The sequence below is a fragment of the Mastigoproctus giganteus genome, chromosome 9 (assembly GCF_048544385.1).
Source record: "Mastigoproctus giganteus isolate SK-2022 chromosome 9, ASM4854438v1, whole genome shotgun sequence".
Taxonomy (NCBI): Eukaryota; Metazoa; Arthropoda; class Arachnida; order Uropygi; family Thelyphonidae; genus Mastigoproctus; species Mastigoproctus giganteus.
In genome coordinates, this window is record NC_143583.1 from 177917170 (window position 1) to 177939089 (window position 21920).

At 37.4% G+C, this 21920-nt stretch overlaps 1 protein-coding gene across 1 annotated transcript in view; it reads left to right on the plus strand.

The window, feature by feature from the left end:
• The first annotated feature begins 3566 nt into the window (after nucleotides 1–3566).
• LOC150080908 (glutamate receptor ionotropic, kainate 2-like) overlaps nucleotides 3567–21920 on the plus strand; it is a 118921-nt gene continuing 100567 nt past the window's right edge. The window contains exon 1 of the mRNA XM_090381807.1: nucleotides 3567–3799. Within this exon, the coding sequence (XP_090237933.1) occupies nucleotides 3706–3799 (94 nt within the window). The 5' untranslated portion in view covers nucleotides 3567–3705. The remainder of the gene's footprint in view (nucleotides 3800–21920) is intronic.

A 21920-nucleotide genomic window follows, 5' to 3' on the forward strand; every position in this document is an offset into this window, starting at 1 on the left:
ACTTTAATTTGAATATTACACTAATATAAATATAATTTTAAAAATCTACCATCATCTTAATTTTTAGAATAACATTAAATTAATTTACTCATTAAGATAATTAAATTCTCTTCAATTAAATTATTAAAACTGTGTTCCTCCTTTTTATATATTTATTTATTTAACTTTGTTGGTTTATTTTAGTATTTTTCTATTTCTTTTTGTTTTTCAGTGACTGTTAAAGATTTTGACAGTTTAAAAATTCCAGAAGTGAGATTCTACGGATTTCAGATCGATGGTTTTAATTAGTTTTATTAAACAAAAGACGCCTCCTTAAGTCTGTAAAAGGATGAAATGCGAAGATTCTCCAATGGCAATGGGTTAAAAGAGGTTCTGTAATATCAATCAAATATGGTACCGATTAAATAACTATGCAAGCTATTTCCTTCTGGTTGTTATGGAGACCGACACAGTACCAATAAGAATACATCAAGAGTGATGGGCAAGAGATTATAAGATTACTAGAAATGGCATTGCTTAATCTGTTCTCATGACAACAGACATTTGTAGTTTCTCTCACGGCCAATTATTAATTATACGTGAGAATAGAGAAGACAGCAAAAGCAATTAATTTTTCGTTCATATTTAATAACAATACTAATAAGATGGCTTTAATTTTATGTGGTCATCGCACTCCTGAGGAAAACAACCCCAATATTAACAACCGTTAATATTGGGGTTTTTTTCGTCATAATAATAATAAAAAAACTCCTTTAATAAAGAAATAAACCAGATATTAATTGTATTAATCACTATCAACTAATGCTTTTAAGATTTTTGAATAATAACTGCATGTCAAAATGCTCAAACGGATAAAATTCAATAAAACGTATTTTAAAGTTAGTCGCTTTATTTATGTTATTAAAGTACAGTACTTCAATTTTGTCAACAGTACTGGCTTTCCGGATTGTTTTTGATTAGAGGGAAAAGAAGATATAACATGTACCGAAACCTTTAGCCTTTATGACAGCCTTTAATCTCCGTGGAACACTCGCCACCAGTTTCAGACAAATGTCCTCGATATTTTCCGCCATTCGGCCTTCAAACTGGCGACCAATTCAGCTCTGTTTTTGGATAGTCTCTCTTTATTCGCATCCGAAGATCCCTGTGGGATTGAGGTCAGCCTCTGGGCTGGACATTCCAACTTTTCAATGCTCATACCCTCAAACCAGCCCGTCAAAACGCGAGCAGTATTAAATCGAGTGTTGTCCTGCCGACACAGGGATGGGCCTTCCCCAATGTGCATTTATCCAGGACCTTATAATCATAAACCTCAGTATTTATGATTTTGTCCAAAACAACCAATTATCGCAGGCCAAACTATGAAAAACAACTCCAGATCCCAGTTCCACCACACTTCATTGTCGAGATGATACAGTCCGACAGGTATCTTTCTCCGGGAATTTGGGCATGTGTCCCAATCGTCTCACTGACAGCCTGTACGTCACTCCGAGTGGACGATTCTTTGCAGAGCTCTCCTGTCACGTTCCATCAGCTTCGGAGGCTTTCCTTGAAGTTTCATTACGGTTTCAACACAAGTCCGCTTTCATTTGCAAACGTCCACCTGGGGATCTTCACTGCGGTTGAAATGTCACGTACAGATCAGTTTCTTATGTGACACCCTATTACCATTCCGCTCTATAAGTCTAACTCCATCAATTGGCATCTCCGTTCACAAAGAGTGGTTTTATTAAGGGAAGGTCGCCCTGACCAATCTGAAAAATTATTGAAGCAATTATGGAAGCAATAGCACCAATATTCTGTTTTATGTTAATTATTTTTGGCTGCAGAAAAGTTGGCTCACGTGCATCTTTTGACCGTACTTAATACTAATGAGGGCACAGGAAGAAAAGCTTTGCACCAGGCAATATGTCTTGTTCACTTATTAAAAACTGAAACAGAATAGCATTTTATTTTATTCTTATTATCTGAGTTTCATTCTGTTGTTTAGAAAGACTGAAACTTACCTCAATTAAAAATGGAGGAATTCTTGACCGTTGAAAAAGCTATCTGAAAATACATCAGCGCGTATAATGAACCAGTGAGTTTATTTATTTTGCTATGAGTATTTGTAGCCGAGTGGTCAGGAGCGGGGTCAGTCACGCTCTTTGAGTAGACGGGGGTTCAAAGGACCATGACTGCTAAATACGGTCTATCTGCCAACCCGCGCTGGACCAGCGTGGCAGATTATGGTCCATTTCCCTCAGCATGAATTGTTGGGGAAGAGTTCCATTCGGCAGTGGATTGATAATAGCTGCTGCTTATATTTTTTTTAAATTTTATTATTATCCATAATTATGAGCAAAGCGCGCGTGATTTCAATATTTCTTAAATCTACTGCCGAATAAACACAACAGAAACGTTATTTGAGAAACATAGTGCAATTTTTTTGTCGTTTTTTAGAAAATTAATACACTTATTAATTTCCTAAAAGAAAAGAAAACATACACCACACCCGAAATACATGACAATTGAAATTACAATTCGTTGAAAAGGCGTTAAGTATGTCTGTGGAAATTGTGTGGTGGTGGGGGGGACGTTAATACTGGAAAGAACTCTATGGATATACTATAATTCCAAATACCAGGCAATGCGACAAGGAGAATTTAAAATTTAGCGCAATTATTGTCTTCACCTTAAGAACTATTACTGAAGATCAGTAATGTATTGATCTTCAATAATAGTTCTTAAGGTGATGACAATCCTTTCAGCTTGTCTGGATTTGCTACAACCCTTAATTTCTTACTACTCTGCGACATTAGTGTATACACACACACACACACACACACACACACTCGACAACCCCATCTAAATGTAGCTTCAGGTGTCGCTAACGATCAACGGCAGAGGATCCTTTAACATTCAGAAAGGTCCGGTGTGGCCACAAAGTAAGGGAAGAAGGGATGAGTAACTTTCCTTGGAGACCGTCAGACGCAGTGAATTTCCTGTCGACATGCAAAGCATCAGTCATCTCCACTTTACGACGTGAGTTGACGATAACCGTATCTCTGAACAGTGGATGCTCCCACCTAGGTCACTGAACGAAGATAGCGCCAAAACCTTTTGACCCGTGTATTTATCAGCCACACAATTTCGGATCGGCCTTGAATACCTGTCGGGGTCAGCCGACGCCCACAAAGAAATACTCCTCCTCCTCCTTGGGAATCGTTTCTTTTCACTTGTCCGGAGATTTCGGCGCGTGCCACTTTCTCGGTACGGCCAAACACCGTAAGGTGGGTGACGTCACGGAGTGTGTGTGTGTGTGTGTGTGTGTGTATATCACAATTCTCTGCCGTGACGGCAGCAGCAGCAGCACCCGTGGGGAAGGGAAGTAGGGAAGGCAGCGACAAGTAATGGTGGCGGAGCAGCCTTTCGATACCACTTCGGTTCACAGCGCGCACGCGCAACGGATGCTGGAGAGGCAGTTTGTGCGCACGTCCAGGAGAGAGACTGCAACCGCCACCGTTTTCCAACAATTCCCGCTCTCCGTGTGTGTCAGAACAACTCTCCAAGTCTCCGGTCCGCAGCTGTGCCGCAGTGTCTATCATGCGCATCCTCCTTGCACCAGTGATGTTTTGGTGGGTTGGGATGCTCAAGGTATAATCTGGTGCTAGCTAAAGACATGGCCTTGATGTGGAGTACTCTCTGACCGCTTCTGATTGCGGGATGGATGGGAATCAAAGGATTACAGTATCTGTGTTATTATTATTGCCGCTGCTTCCGCTCCCGGCCGACTCACTACCTAGTATCATCAAAGTAGGTGAGTTGAACCATCCTAATTTATATTTGTTCTCTATTTTTTTTCCGCGGTGTTCGATGTGTGACGATATTTAATAATACCGCATTGTTGGTGTGACACACCACCTTGTGGCACCTGCGAGAACTTCATTACAAATATCCTTCGGTGAATTGAATTGTGTGTCAAAAACTCTGCAATAAACGTGTCCCTCCATCCACATGTGGTGTTATTCATGGAACCCACTTCGCCAAGAATTATTTAACGAGGAATAAAAGATGGTCGTTGTGCCACTTTGACAGGTATTTCTGGATCCATCAAAGGGAATATTTAATTTTCTGTTTTAAATAAATGGAATGAATTCAGACGTTGGGAAAACTGTTTCTGGAGGGTGAATAGACTTTCTATCGAAGAAGTTGATCAAATCAAATCTCTTTATCAAGAAAAGAACTCGTCAAATCAGAAAGATCACATCCTTTCCTATGACTAATAAATTCTTTAGCGCGTGTTAATGAAAAGATAAAAAAATATTTCTAAAGGTCAAAGGGATGAAAGACCTTTTGCATTATGTAAATTAGAAAGCCCTGGCTTCTTTGAAAATTCCTAGCACAACTTTGGGACAGCGCTGGAAATGAAAGCTATTAATACAGGGTTCTTTGAAACAGTTGAAGTAACAGACTATTATTTCATTTATTTCAAAACAAGAAAATTTGGACCTTTGATTATCACACGCCATCATCAACTGGAGGATTGCACAAATGTTGATTTTGTGATCTTCCAGTTGATAATTTATTTTATCAGATAATTGTTAATTATCTGACAAATCACTTTTATTAGATAATTATTAACTCTCTCAGAAAAGTACATCGGGAAGATTTTGTGCCAAACTCTTACGTATTTCCGTTATTATAATTCACTGATTATAGTTGATTCAATCAGAGTACTCAAAGAATAAGACATCAAACGAATTATTTTAAAATTAATCGCATTTTAAAACTAGGATACATCTTTACTGGTATAGTTGAACAGATAATCTTGGGTAAATCACACGTTTTCTCAAGTTTTACTGTGGCTCTTACTGAGGAGTCTTTTCTTCTATCTGCCCGACTCGTGTACTGCTCAAAAGACTTAGCATCCAAGTTATAGGATCCCACCGATGGTTTATTTGTTGTATTTTATTTTTTAACTGCTGCCCAGATGGAAGAAAGCTAGTGGTCTGAATATCAGGATTCACTAATTCCTCTTTTGAATCTTGCCAGAGTGAGTTGGACTGTTTTTCTGTTGCCTTCCCTTTTTTTCTCTATGGGGAAGAGAATCTTCTTGTCTTTATTCTTTCCAGCTTGTATTGTAAAGTACCATAATTCCGTTAAAAATAAATAACTAAGAAAGGGAATACAAAAACGTCACCATATTTGAAGTCACATGAGCTAGAAACCATGGTAAATTCAGACGTGTGTTGCTAAACTATCCCTACATTGGCCTCTCAGCAACATCAGGGTTGATAGATCATCCATACTGATGGTCTGTCATCTGTTGTTTATATTAATCTTTCTCTCTCTTTCTCTCACAAACATTCCTCTTCTTGCAGGCAAGTAGGAATTCAACTTCAAAAGTTACTTTCCTTTTCTTTCTTTCACTACAATGCAAAAAGATAGTCGCAAATGTCATCTTTCTTCCATTCTGATTACTGCTTATACACTTCCTAGCCCACCTGGGAGTAAAAAGTCCCAAGTGTATGCGAAAAAAAATCTGTAGGGGTTATTCCACCCAGTTTAGGTTTAGAATTCCTTACTCCAATAACTTAAAAGCACTTTTTCCTCACAACACATTTCTGTCTTTGTTTAGTGCTGGAGGCGACCGACTTAGATGATTTTTGTCATCTCAGAGCTGAAGTTTCTCTTTTTCTTCTAGCTGTCTACTCTTCTTACTTTGCTTTATATTCCCTTTTTTTTCTCAACAGAAAAAGTATCGTTTATAACTTCGAGTTTTTTTTTATAATTATAAATTTAAAATGCAAAATAATAAAATAACTGTATTTTATTTTATAATAAAGTTATTTTTAATTAGACAGCGAGGTATTAATACCGAATTCTTTGGAACAGTTTGAATAATAGTCAGCTATTTTCTTTATTTGAAAACCCAATGATATTTAATTATTAATAATAACTTAATAATTAAAATAATTAAGTTATTAATACTCGAATTATTTCCTTAAAAAAAGAAATTTTATTAGGTCGTTCAAATTGTCTAATTATTTGGAATTCTTCAATAATAATACCACCATTAAATATGTATTTGCTAATTTTAAGACGTGGATAAAATAAAATTGCTGAACAGCGTACAGAATGTGAAGTATCCAATAAGATATTGTATTTAATTAGATTTTCTTTGAAGTCTCGAAAATAATCTTACATGCTCTTCATTTTCCATTTCTTTGAGGATCCGTGTACCGCTACTCCTCCATTGATCGATGTTTTACCTTATCGGCAAACTTGGCTTATTTCCTTTGATGTCCCTCCATTTTCTCCGGAGCTCTTTAATCTAGATTCTAAAAACTTTTCTTTATCGTTAGCCGAACGTGATTACATCAGAATACCTCTAGGTCAGGAATATCATCAATGTTCTCTTCGTACATCTAAAAGACTCTCCATTTGTACTCCCGTTAACAAGGAGATTACATGAGAAGAAACTGAATCCAGTCTTGTTTACAATTTCTACAACTAAAAACGTGTTCAATGTTGGCTTAATGTAAGACCTAATGTGGGGGAAGACAGCTCTCATGAACATAGAAAGATTTCTCCTAGTTGAATGGATTTGTTTTAATATTACTATTCAAATGGGATTTTTAAATAATTCTTCTTCACTACTAAAAGTGAATTTTACAAATTCTTAAATATTGAGCGTTCCAATAAATCTTTCTTTTTTATATTTCCAATAACTCTTTTGGATATTTAAGTTATAAGGGATTAATTAATACTCCTTTAAAAATGTATTTTTTTGGCAAATAAACAACATGATAATTTGACAGTTAAAGCATGCAAAACATGGAAATATTTACCGATACGACCATCTGAGTGAAACAGATATGTGGATGACAGTTAAATAAGAAATACGATGGCACGTTTAAAACAGTGGAAGAATCATAATGAAAGAGACAAACATTGAAAAACTAAAAAACCGTACTTGATATCACAGAACAGGCTTTAATAAGGAACAAAAAATTAGGGTATTTGGGGGATGGGAGGTAGAAAGTAAGTGATAGAACTAGTTTAAAGATAGATCATTACTACACCTCAGTCAACTACAATTAAAAGTGTGAAAAAAAAGTTTCATAATCCCAAGTGAGATTCTGTCGCTTTCAGCTAATTAGAAAGAGGGCAATCAGATGACAAATCAGGTTTTTATGATTCCAGTGGGCTAGTCCAAGGTTTTTGTGATTCCAGTGGGCTAGTCCAAGGTTTTTGTGATTCCAGTGAATATCTTTGCAACGAACAAGCATTTTTAAAACCCCAAAGTTAAGTTGATTCGTAATGAGACAAAATACAAACGATTGTAATGCACTGGGACAAAGAATACCACATGAAGATTGTTATGCCTAAATGGATTTTAATGAAAAACACTTTTTTTGTATAATATTTTAAAAATTTCCATGTGAAATTAAAAGTAGTTGTTTGCTACATTAGAAATTACGTGCACTCAACTTCCTGGTACGTTGGTGGGCCGTGCTCGCTCTCTCTCTCTCTCTCTCTCTCTCTCTCTCTCTCTCTCTCTCTCTCTCTCTCTCTCTCTCTCTCTCTCTCTCTCTCTCTCTCTCAAATTTAGTAAGAGTGAGATAAGATCCGTCAAAATGTCTGTTCCCTCTCCAAAATAAAAAATCTTTGGTAATTACAGATTTATCCTCTTGATCATACCAGATAAGTATGATCAAAAGGATAAATCTGTAATTCATTGGTTACGATCACCAAAGATTTTTTTTTTATTTTGGAGAGGGAACAGACATTTATGACACGAATGTAATGGAACATCTTTGGGATAAGTCTTCAGCTGTGCAACTTGAAGGAATGGTAAGGCGAGGATAACTTTTGCTAACGTATAAAAAACTAAACTTATAATTTCACGTGGAGAAGGCGTTTTAATTTTTTTAGCTACGGTAATCAGTAATTAGATACCGAATATGCTGTCTTTTTTTTCACCAAGATCTTATTTTGTTCTTATTACACAAAGAAGGTAAAACCATTCTCATTTTTATGCGTAATTTACGAGTAAATAAATGGCAGGTTGCAATGTAGTGCTAGTATTACAATGTAACTTGTTTTATGATGAATGTCTGATGGTCACGCTGTCTCCATCCCTCTCTCACTTTCTTCCGTCCATCTCTTCGTTCGTTTTATCGTTGCCATGACATCCGGTTGCTATGGTAACCACTGGCATACTAGTTCAAAAAAAAAAAAAACATTCTCGAGAAGGTATTCTGGTTTCTACGGTAACCATCTCTATTCTTAGGCATGGTAATGACGCTAAATGTATACACTACACCCTAAAAAGTGTTCGAACACTTTTGAAGGTATAGTGTTCCGAAAAGCTAACGTTTATTCGGGAAATAAATAAAAATGTGAGCTGCACTTTTCTTCGTAATCACAGCTTTGAATCTTGTGGAAATATACGTTTGGAAATTTTCAGACGAAAGCGATGATAAAGCTATGATTGTCTCATTCCTTCAAGTTGTACAGCTGAAGACTTATCCTAAAGATGTTCCACTGCATTCGTGTCAGAATTATGTACTGACAATGCTGATTCTGCGATATCATTTTCTGCTAACCACCAGATGTCTATAACCTTGCTTTGTGACTCCCAGAATGACAAAATTTCACAGAAAAGCCACAGTTAGGTAGCACTGAACTGTGTGGCATAACCATGAGAATCCAGCCACTAGGAACATCCATTCCAAATTACTAGAAGCAGCAATCCAAACCATTCCACAATTCCTTCCTCCCCCTAGAATAAACTTTGATGCAATGAATGTAAGTGAACTGAATTTTACAACCACTTTCAGTCCCTCAGCTGCCTGCAAGTCTGATAACTCACCACTGACTTCTTTGCAATATTTCAGAATTCAAGAACGACTAGAAACTCGCTGAAAGAGACATGCGGCATTCTTTCGTGTTAGATTTATAACTACAGCTCTACTTTAGCTGTAGTATAATTAATTGCAAAACTCAATCAATTAATTGGATTACTATAGAAACTTCAATTGTGCAATTCCCTAAGACAAACTTAACTCAGACACACTTAACCACTCACTGCAGAGACTACTAATTCCTCTCTTCAGGTGCCATTTGCCTTCCACGTTTTGTGACAATTATAACACCCCTCTCTCTTTCGTAAGATTAGTTACACTTGACTTTTAAAAGTCCATTCATTCCAGATGGAACAGCAATTAGTAATTCATATGAAGTTCTGCCCATTAGGAGAAGGGAATATTATTATCATCCATTAGGAGCTTAACGCCTACTGCAGCCTTAAAGTCGGATACGATGTTCATGTTTTTTCCCTATCCATCACAGTTCCACTCTTGCAGATTCAAAACAACCCAATGCGCTCTGCGCATTGGGTTGTTTTGAATTCATCTTTCTTTAGACATATCTTCATGTAACCAGAAACGTTCGAAACTAACTCAAATATCGGAGAAAATGATCTCTACTTAGACAGTGGTATGATGGTCTGGGCAGGCAAATGTGTAAGGCCTGTACGTAACTCCACATCATAAAGAGCAGCTGTGAGGTTTAGAAAATAGCACCTTTATTCGTATATTAGACTTCTTCGGAATATAGTGAACCCAGTTCCTTCTAGTGATTGATAATGCGTACCGCTCATGTAGAAAAACTGGTGTAGAGTTTTTCTTTGGGTATTTGCCGAACATACGGGCTCAGATGTCACCAGACCTGAATATTACTTCCTGAATATTCAGGAAGGTAAAGTTCTGGAGAATCAAATTTTATCTCCACCTACCAGAATCTTTCACAGCTCAAATTCCTTCATAAAAGAGTGGGCTTCAATACCATCATCTCCCATCTTGAACATTCTAATTTGCAACAAGAGAACCTGTTGTTAACGTTGGCTGGCTGTCATAGATAACTTTACTCTTTCTGACCTCTCCACAATCAATTCTCTTTGATAACTCGTTTTCACATATTTATGAATCAAATGTATATTTCACAAAAATGGATTCTTTACCACTAAGTTCACTTGCAGTATTATCCTTCTGCATAATAACATTGTGCTACCACCAACTTATCTCAACAAAATTCCACCAACTTGTCTCAGCTATTTTTTACGCTATTGCCTTTTTCTCATCAACCCATTTGGGACAGTCATCGAGCGGAAAATCCAACAACTGTATTCATAGAATACCAAAATGATGGAATGTGAAATAGGGAAGTGACTGAAATGAAGTTTTAAAAATTTCGATTTTTAAAACTGAATGAAGTGAGAGATTGCCTTTCTTTTAATTTAATGGAAATAATTCAATCTCATACAAGAGTAAAGAAGTTTACGGATTATCTCGTAGATAATCCGTAATATCAAAGAAGGTTCCAACAAATACATACGTGAAATTAAGCAATTCAAATGAAAAACAAAATGAGAACCCAAAATCGGGAGGTGCGTCACCAACACGAAAATTCAAGTATATAAATACTTTATTAAATGTTTAAGGTATTACTGAAGAAGATTCTCTAATCCCCGACTACTCTATGAGCAGGTCAATGGTAGAAAAGATTATTCCTGGTGTGCAATTCAACAGTAAAAACAAAACTACAGAAAATTTGGTGTGCAATTCAATGTTGCCCCAGTTCAAGTTGTTGTAGAAGCCCCTAATATTCTCTAAATCACTAGGACTTAGCCTATTTTCAGGTAAGAAGACTCCCATATAGACAAGTAACTGTAGTAGCAGTTCAGAATAAACCGCTAAGATCTTTGATCACATAATCAATACAAGATAGGGTTACATAGATAACGGTTTCCAAAGAGTAGGTCGCAGTAACAAATTCTGCTGTTCTTTGGACATATGGATGTTCGAAAATAGGTCGATATATTGTATCTCGTCTTCAACAAGACACTGTTTCCAGGATCCATGCTCTGCCATTAAATAAACACGCAAATTATGCGTTTATTAGATTATGATCAAATAGTTAATAGACAGACCTTAAATTTCATCGGCGACCCAGTATTTTTCATCGAAAAAATATAGACGATAGATCTTTGGACGCTAATTCCAATTTTCTTTCGGCTTTCTTCTAGTTTTATGATGAAACCGATCATAGGAACATAAGATTATATTAATCACATAAATATACGGCCAACCTACACGAATATAATTATTATTATTGCTTATTAGTTTATATATTCATATTTAAATGTGTCTGAATATAACTGTATCCTTATTATTTCATAATTTAATTATAAATTGTTTCAGGTAAGATCCGATGAACTACTGAAATGCATTCGTTGAAAGTATAAAAATCACTCCAGAAGATTGTGCTGTGTATATGAGACTCTTTCCTAACACACAAAGGCTTACAGTCACGACGAATATTCGAAAACTTTACCAGCTATACTTTGTCCTTCTTCTAGGTGACCAGAATAAGGTGTGTACGCCACATGTTGTTTGTGTCGCTGTTGTGCAAATGGATTACGTGACTGGTTAAACAAAAAGAAAAAGTAGATGCCATTTGCCATACGCGTGACATGGAAAGAGCTAAAACACCACAGTAGTGATTACTACTCTTGTAATGTGAATGCAACTGTATTATCAGAGACGAATAAGCGCAGGACTGTTTATCAGAACTTGGATTCAGCGATGAGACCAATCCCTCCATAGCATGGGCTAGATTCTTTATAAATCTGAACGGAATGCAATGAAGATGCAACTGACAGAGACCTGAGAACTTCGATCATCCCCCTCCAAGGTGAGGGAGTACACATCCGCATCTTAGGTAAACAGAGCTGCTTACCCCAGATGAGTTAAATGGCCTCATTAGAGATCTAGCCATCTCCAAAGATTAAACCGAGCTTCTCGCCTCCAGTGAAGCAGGAACACTTAGTTAAGAAGAAAGTCGAAGCGTCTTGGCATCGAATGAGAAAACAAGTTTTGGCGATATTGTTATGTGACTGCCATAATATCGATGGTGATTTTAGGGAACTGTCAAAAGAACACTTTACATCTGAATGGCCCTCTTTATCAAAAGCCTTAGTCTCTAAGCCTCTGGGTAAATTTATCAAGTATTACATAATTTATAGAGGTAGACTCTAAAAGATGAATAAATACAATACATAAGTATAAAATAAAATAAAAATTATAGGAAATTTAGAAAAAGGCAAAAGGAGATAAGGATTTTTTGTTACAGAGAAATTAAGATCTGACCAAGGTTCTGGGTGCGGCCACTTAGGTGGAACCTACTACAGTTGTGCGAAGAGAGGAAAATGCTCTGAGGGTTTGATGTTGGATCCTCCGATGACAAATGTTTCGGAAATTAGGAGAGCTGATGTAGCTGCTAATCCGTTTTATGGTGGTAGCCAGTCTTCTTTTTCATCGAACTTTGATTTTATAGTTGTGTAATTGAAGGCTGCTATAACAGTGGTAGTGTGGATGTTATTTGTGAGATTTTTTGCTTGCAAGCCACCCGATCATCCAATATTCGTAAGATTGAATGCTGCAGAGGGTGAATGTTGTAGCTGAAGCTCAGATCTCCGAGGTATACAGGACTGAGGGATGAATCATCCTATAAATGTATTTGATAGAAGTCGCAGAGTCTCGAACATGAAGTAAATGCTGCTTTGCTATCCATATCAATCTACACATTTTGATATAAACGGCCTCAAGATATCTGTGGAACTGCAGCTTTGATTAAAATATCACTCCTACAACTGTAGGAGTGATATTTTAGTAGACCCTTCGGATTAAAGAGCCACTTAGAATCACTGCAAGATGTGGTTGGATCAGTTTCAGAAAGAAGATCATCACTGCAGATTTTGAAGGATTTACACTGAGTGGACAGAAATCATGGGACACCTACCTTTCGCCCGGATAAGGGCAGTCACATGGCGAAGCATTGAGTCCACTAGTTCACGAAAGCGTTCCACACGTATTTCCATCCATGCTTGCTGCACCGCTGTCCATAATTCCGTCGCATTCATGGGTGAAGGATCTAAAGCTCGAATTGACCTTTCAACATCATCCCAAAGATGCTCCGTAGGGTTCATATCCGGTGAACTGGGAAGCCATTCCATGGTGGTAAAATCTACGGAATGCTCTTTGAACTTTGCTCTAGTCAACACGGCTCTGTGGGGAGGCGCATTATCCTGCTTGAAGAGTCCTTTGCCCTGTGGGTGCACGATGACCATGAAGGGATGCAGATGGTCTGCAAGGATGGACACGTAATAACCTGGACCGTTCAGAGATGCGTTTAAGCGTACCAGAGGTACCAATGTGTGCCAGTTGAACACGCCCTAGACCATTACCAACCACCTGCCTGAACAGTTCCTTGCTGACGTGATGGGTGCATAGCTTCGTTCGGTTTCCGCCAGATACGCACTCTCCCATCCGCTCGAAATAACTGGAAACGGGACTCATTGGACCAGGAGACCCGTCTCCAATCATCCAAGGTCCAGTGCCGATGTTCCTTTGCCCAATTGAGGCGCAGAGTCCTGTGTCGTGGCGTTAGCAATGGGACTCTGGTGGGGCGGCGACCCCTTAACCTACTGCGGCTAATGATCGCCTGATGGTCTTGGTGGAGACGTTTCTGGCACCTCCCTCGTTGGTCGGCGGTGATTTGTGCCACTGTCGCTCTCCGGTTGGCTTTCCAATACGAGGTTGACAGCCACGTTCATCCACCACTTTTCTTTGCCCACGGCTGCCCATGCGTTGGCTGCACCCTGGTGGCATAGTAGCCTGACACAAACAAAACAACACACATTAATATTTACACACATACACTTACACTTTTCAGGCCCATTATGCAGAGTTTCTGCACCATAACAGAGTACAAAGGTGGAGATGGGCTAACGCCTAGGAGCCACCCCGATGTAAGAACACACACACAAAAAAAAAAAAAAAACGCCCACAGCACTGTCCACGATGACCCTTGATACTGTCGAACGGGGATAATGCAATTTCTGTACTACCTCCGCGATAGAGTGGCCCATGCGTCGGACACCCATTATCATCCCTCTTTCAAAGTCGGTTAACTCACGATTTTTATCCATACTGACATCGAATTACCGTCTATGTGAATGTGGTGTATCTCTATACCTGCCAAGCGGTGGGTTCGTCACACTAGCGAGAGGAGTGACAGCGTCTCGTTTCCCAGAATCCAGATATCCTATGAACCCTGGTCTTTCAGTGTATTTGCCTATCTAACGTTAACAACTATTGAGTGAGATTCAGGAGTTTTAAATTTATGACTTCAATGATTGTTAGTGGTTATCCGTTTAGTTTCTGTTAAAATAATTTTTTATATCTTCATAGCAGAGTATGTCTGATCTGTTGGCGATGAGGGCGGCTGTGAGAGTAAGCCGGAAAGTATGTTATCTTGTGGGAATGCAGTGGTTACTTTGCAATTAAATGACGACTTGCCCACTTTAAGGTGAAGGATTGTATTGGACAGAAGAGATCTTAAGAAGCACGTTGCCTTTGATTAGATAATATTTCTTACAGAGATGGAGACTAGAGATATTGACTGTGTCAAAAGCTGCTTGAAATCCAGATAGATAACTGCAAGCTCAGAATTTTCTTGGAGCACATTTAGAATTCAGTTTCTTAGGGAAAGGTTTGTTACAGTTGGTCGCCATTTTAGTGCATAATGTACCTAAGATTTTTTTGGTAGCATTTGAGCGGTTAAGATTTGGAGTAAAACTTTCTCCATGAGTTTGATTAATGCTGCGACTTTGTCAATGTAATTGTAACCACTCTCTGTAATTGTAAAGATGCTGTTATTAGACTCATCTGTTTTGTAATGAAATCGTCTAAATCAGGCGTCCCCAACCTTTTAGAGAACCGGACCACATATGAATTTTTGGCGGGCCGGAGAAAATTCCTAATTACTGAAAACTACATACTCTGCATAACGCCCAAAAATTTTCCGCACAAAGCCTGCTGGTGAATTATACGATGAAATTGCATCGATGTTTTAATATTTTTACTCTCAAGATATTTATGAAGTTGACCCATGAACCCAATTTTAGTACCGACCAGATTTTTAGCTCCATCCATCGTAACCGCTGATAGCAACCCCAATTCAATTTGAGGCCTCAATTTCTTGCTTCTGACACACTCAAAAATATATTTTCACCTGTTGTTGTATCTTTCAAGCTTTTAAATGCAACTGGCTCTTCAGTTATTGCAAAATTGTGATTTACACCTCGGATATAAGTTAGTAATTGAACTGTACAGACGCAGTTTGTAAAACGTGTACTTCAAACAGAATTGACTTTCCCAGAGGTGAATGTGGACTTCTTATTGGAATGCCAAATATTCGACCCCTTTCAAAAAATACATAGCTTGTTGGACGCACTTTTCTTATAATTAATAAATACTACGAATAGTAAATAAACCGCGTGAACGATCCGTGTACACCATTACCAAGTACACCTTTCCCTGTTTACGATATCTCGCCGATAAATCCCACCAGAAGGTGGGATTTGCCGTTGGAGTTAGACACGTTTGCTAGCTGTAAAAGAGGACAGCAAATTGAGGAGGATGCAAACTCGAATTAAAAAGCTAGTCATACATTGACCCCGGAGTCCATCTCCGCTGCGATTCGAGTGTTTCTCATTAATTTCTGCTAACTGAGCGATAAAGAAAACTGTGGAATTAATATATAATATTGCCAGTGTTTTCCTTCGATCATACCTTGGGATAGTCAGGCATTGACTGTACACAGACAACTAATAAAGCAAAGCTTTTGCAAGATTCCACTTGAACTGTTTGTAAATCCACTTGTTTGGAACGTGGTCTTGGATTTTTAGATTAAATTAAACATTTTTTCATGGATTCTAGATTTTCTATAATTGAGCCAATCGGCGAGAATGAGGCTGGAAACAGCCTGCGTGTGGTCTGGGAATGGGTTCCGGCAAGGTTTCCGAAACGTTACCTTAATGTATAGCGAGTTAGTTAATAGCTAAATAAACTATCTTAATATTCAAGTGGTATAAAATAAGAGTGGTCATTATAGAAATCTAGATTCCACAGAAAATCACCACGTGAGTTCTTCTCCAACTGTATTAAACTATATATTTCAAGCGAAATAACATTGAATACGAACAATATGCAATTTAAATTTCTATTAAAAATGTCCCTTCACATTTCTTGTGCCATTAGCTTCGACTTACAATATTATCTGTACGTATTTAGAATGGGGAAGTCTATGGTAAAGAAAAGTCGTGTTGAGAGAAGTCCAACGTCTTAAAGATACCTTTCACATCACCTTTCCATCGTCTTTAGTAATTTGTCTAATTGTTTCTTAAATTTATTCAACGATCCTATTCTACAACACCAGATGGAAGTTTTTCCAACAATCAACCACCATTTGGTTGAAAGTAATTTCCGCATATGTATCCTGCATATATTCCAAGAAAGCAGCTTCCATTGATAAAAACTCAGCTAACTTCGATGTTCGAAGTACTTTATAATGCCATATTAAATAGCAAATTAGCTTTCGATGTTCTAGCACAGCATACTTTAATATCAACCAAAAATAAAGATAATGTACTTCGGTTGTTTAATATTGAAAAGCTTTATACGAATAAATATTTAACGTAATATTTTCCTTCTGAGTAGTCTTTTATACACAGCTGTTTGCATTTCTCCATTAGTGGCACCAATTCAAAACATTTTGTTTATAAAAAAAATGGAAGTTTATTTCTGTTTGATTCTGTTACTAGCGAAACATATTGATGTAGATTTTCATAAATTGGACTCGAAAATTAGAGTTTGAAAAGTTCCCAATACCACAAAGGCTATCCTCACCTCGTCCCTGTTGGTGTGCAATCGTCGTCCTCATACCTATTTCATATTTCTGATGAAAAGAAACTTTTGGGGCTGCAGCAATAGAATTGCTGAATAATATTAACCATCCGCCTTATGCTAGGAAAATGGATTATTAATCCCAGAATATATTCGTAGTCAAATCTATGATAAACGTACGAGCAGACTTAAAAAAGAGAGGAAAATTCATGCCCACCTGTGGACTGGAATTAACGAAATATTTACCGAAAGTTAAATATTTTTGTAACACGTGTCCGGCTTTTAATGTTATCAGAATTTTCAATAATTCATGGACAGATTTCTTTGTAGTTTCCCAACAGGACTTGGAGATTCCATCTACGATTTCCTGTTCAGAAAAATCAAACTTTATTTCTTTATGGTTCTTTTTCACACCGCGAAAAAGTCCCATAAAAGGCTGAGTTGGTCTCTTTCAGGCGAGAACAGCAAGGCTTTTTGCTGTCCTCGCCTGAAAGAGAAGAAAAACCCCGGGATTACTGGAGGAATCCCAGGCTTTTCCGTCCATCCAGAAAAACAGGTAAACACCGGAGGACACATGAAATTTACAGACATAATACACATTGGAGGATAAGTTTGTTATCTCGGGTAACTCATATGAAATATTATTTATAATTAAAACTTAATTAGGAATTTATTCATCACAATGACAAGAAAAAGCACTGGAAGTCGGATTATATTTTTTAAGTTCTACTAACCACCACCACTGATAATATACGTTTGTTAGGGATATAATATTTTCTTTATTGTATGCCATCAGATCGTACAATAGCCATTAAAGCCCACCAACCCCGGCCAATGAACAATCCTCCTGTTTCTGTATCTCCCATCAAGAAAAACACACTTTGCACAGCTGATATTTCAAACATATTTTAATTATACAATAATAACAAGTAAATGTATTTAGTTCTTATATTTTATCAAATATATTTATTCTCTGCGCATTGCCGGTTGTTTTGATTTAGTACCGGAATTTTACCCATGAAGAATCACAGGTAATGTCTGAAAAATACGTGTACTCTATGATCATGTCCCGCTTTCTCACTGTCCACAATTAATGGTAACACAGGAGCCCAACGCAAATAATTTCTGAGTGAGAACAGCGTGACATGTTCACAGTGCAGCAGCCGGTACGGTTTTCCTCACTTCCAAGAATCTTCGCATAATTGGACATCCGATTACTTGTTTTAGACAACAGTGGAAGGCTTCCTGGCTATTGTACTCAGTGACATGACAGAGGACCGCATTAGACCGAATGTACTATCGATCCACATTCTTTAGAGCTCTTTCTATAAAGGAGATCCTAAAGACGATTGAGGGAAGCAAGATAATGATTGCAGCTCGTGACCAGGAACTTAAATGGGAGCTCTTGTACGTTCAAAGCATCTAGACCACTCCGTGTTAGTATCCCTAGCTTTTAATTCGATTCGCAGTTCAACATAATAAACAGGTATTAACTCGTGTTCATAAGAATTGTAATTCAAATAACTGTCATCGTGTAGTTTTATATTTACCTTCTTTAATTAAAGGGTTTGCAGAATATTTATTCTGAACCACAGAGTAGTTTTGTATACGTTCTAATGACAAACAGACTTTTTCAAGTAGTTCTAGATATCTAACTGGTATACTAAGTACGCTTTAGCAATGTATGGTTTAGATGCAGAGCTAATTTGAACAGAAACAAATTAATATGTGAGTATTCCCATCAATGGACAATACAACTGTATTTCTCCATCTAAATGAAAGAAAAATTACATTAACACGATGAAGTATGTTGAAATCGAGAAAGATAAATAAAAGTCCAAAGCATTAATGAAAATTATGCTAATAGAACTAATTTAAAACGAGCTAAGATGATAATGGAATACCATGCAAGAATAGATCCACAATAGCAAAGAATAAATGAGAAGACTTTTGAACTGACATTGGCAACCACACACCACTATGCATTGCTGGATATAAAATATTAAACAACAGAAGCGGTTCTTATAAGCATGCCATAAACTATATAATTAGAATTTATAAGAACTAGCAAATAACATCTTGTGTGTGGACTATTCCCATTCCCAGAGCAAGAGAGCCATTGATCTATCATCTAAAGTGTAAAACAGTAAAGTTTAGATAACTGTGCAGTGAATGGGAATGCCTTAACTACATTTCCAGCAGTCAAAACACACGGGTAAAAAAGAAAGAAAATCAATAGTTCCTGCCAACGTTTTGGTCTCCATCGCATCAAAAAAAATTGTCACATTAAAGCATTTCGTGTGGAACATGCAAGGCTTCAATTCGACATCGATTTCCTGAAGAAGGAACACTGAAAAATAAAAATCTTTAGACAGATTCTGGCCAGTTAATCACATCAGGAATTCCAAGGAGTGAAATTTTCTATGAGATGTAAGAAAGTCCACTGAATTCTCACAGTCAACTTAAAATAAAACAATACACGAAAGAAAATGGCTTCAGGCTACCAGAATAACTTTGCTGCTGCACATCAATATGAATACCTTATGAATAACTGACCGGCTACTATCTCAAAGTTCTAGTTAGTTGATAAAGCAAAGAATTTAATGTCAAGCTCAAAGTCGTAGTCCAGATTTGTTTTTCTTTCTGACTTGTTCTTATAGTATAATAAAAACAGCGTAAATTAAGATGGATGACACAAGTTAGTTTTTTTTTGGGGGTTTCTTTTTGCTTGAATCTAAAAATATACAGTTTTAACTCTGTCTATTAAGAGTGCTTTAACTGTGTTAAGTCAGGACGCTGAAGTTTTGTTTACAAATAATTTGACATTGGCAGGAGCGGATTGATATTTGTATTAGCAAATTATTCAAGCTTATACAGCATCAGCCAAAAAAAAAAAAGAAAATAGCCATATAATCTCTCCAACACCTGTGTCTGTGCGATAGTGCAATGGTTATAATCACCATCCTCCCCACTTCGGTGAAAAGGCAGAAGTTCGAATCCCGTCGATGTCGCGAGGAACTTTTATGAGCTTTTGCAACTCGGTGGCTGAGTTAGTCGGTCTCAGATGGGGACAACAATGCTTTTCACCCATGAAAATCGAGTTTTTTTTGTCCCTCAAAACAGGCAAATCGACATGAGAACACACGCAATTTATGGGCAAAACCGTTGAATCTCGGGTGGTCCTAATATGACAGTTGTTTGTTCCATCCTTTATAATAATTTGTCTAATTCTTCCCGAAATTTATTTAAACCATCCACCTCTAGAGGACCAGATGGAAGTTTGTTCCAATATTGTTTCTCTCCGGCTGAAATCAAATTTTGCACATCTATCCTGACACCATTTTTGTCCCCTTATATGTGTTGTCCGAGAAAAATTAAGGATACCATCAACATTTAGTTGCCTAACATCCATTTAACACTTTCAACCAGATCTCCTCGCGGGGGCTTAGTTTCCAGCATCTGTAATTTGCAAATCTCAAATCTTTCTTGGGAAGAGCACTATAAGAGTTAAAACCTTAATTGCCACTCCTCTTTCTCCTCATTAATCGTGTTGCTCTTCTGTGTACCTGTTCCAAGAGATCTATGTCCTTTCTAAATGAAGCTTCCAGAACTGTATGCAGTATTCGAGGTTCTGCGTAACTATTGCCAATGGGATAATCACTTTCTCGTCCCAGCTGGCAAAATTCCTGTATATCATTAACATGAGCTGTCCTAACAGCCTATCTTCATTGCTTAGAGAACTTAGTGTCGGACTGTATAATTACTCCTAGGTCATTTTCGTTCCCTACTATCTTAGATGTGGTACCACATAGTTGGTATATTATTTTGGGATTAGTGCATCTCTGGCAGTAATCCCAGAATACTATACTTATGCAGTACCTTGCATTTATCAATGTTAAACTTCGACTGCCCCTTCTCAGCCCATCTGTCTAATTTCTCTTGATGCAGCAGGCACGTCTTGATTCCTGTTATTAAATGTCCTGCTGACTTTCGTATCATCTTCAAACTTAGCAATGCCTTCATCAATGCCGAAAATAATAAAGGGCCCCAGAAATGAACCAAAAGTGCCTTTATTATGTTGCTTCTACTACAATGTCTTCCTATCTCAGCCGCTTTACTCTTTTGGGATCCCATCAACCATTCTAATCCTTTTCTAGACGAAGACGGTTAAATTTTGCTTACAGTATATTCTGCAGTTGAATGGATGATTAGAAACCACGGTAAAATCCGCGGATAGTTATCTTTTGTCCTTTGAAATATTCATTTCTTCCTTATGTCAATTCCACTTTGGGTGGATCTTATTAAAATATCATGAAGGAGGAGTGTTAAATTGCTCATCTTGTCCTTTTAGGCCTGAAGGCTACTTCTTAAGTTACAAGCCATTTCGCTTGTATACAAATGAGGTTAGTTTAATTAGTAACAATAACAAAACTTATTTTTTGATGTTATTGTCTAATTTACAAAAATTTTTGGTTTTTGCTATCTTCTTGAACAATAAACTGAAATTTTAAAGTAAATCACAGCAAAGTTTGCTGTGATCACAAAGAAACTAGCTTTGCACTTGAGGTTGGCAAAGAAATATAAAGATTATCGAAAGATATCGATACCATATGACATGGTTCGTATGAGGCCTCCCACACACGCGCGCGAAGGAACAAGGTGCTCAATCGACAAATATTTCTTTACTTCTGCTAACGTCTGGGATTCCAATGATCAATACATAGTATCATGGGAACACCAATAGGCCTCTCTGAGAATCCAAAAATATGCTGGGTATGGATAAGGATGGTTGGTAGACCACAACTACAGTATTTTGAGGTTTGAAGCGTAGACTGCTACAGAGTAGTAGAGGACTAAGGAAGAAGATAAATAAAGAATAGGAGGAAAATATCGGAGTCAATTTATATCTTTTGTAATTCTGCATGTAGAGGGTGTCTGTTAGCCCAACTTTTATGGATGCGTGTCTGAATTAAGCTCGCATTTAAGAACTACAGGCAAAAACATAGAGAAAATCAAATTTAGAGATTTCTTACTTAGTGCGATTGTACGCAAAGGATTTAACTCCGTAAATTTTGAACTTAAATTAGATATTTATTGGGTACTCAGTATAACTGAATTAATGAC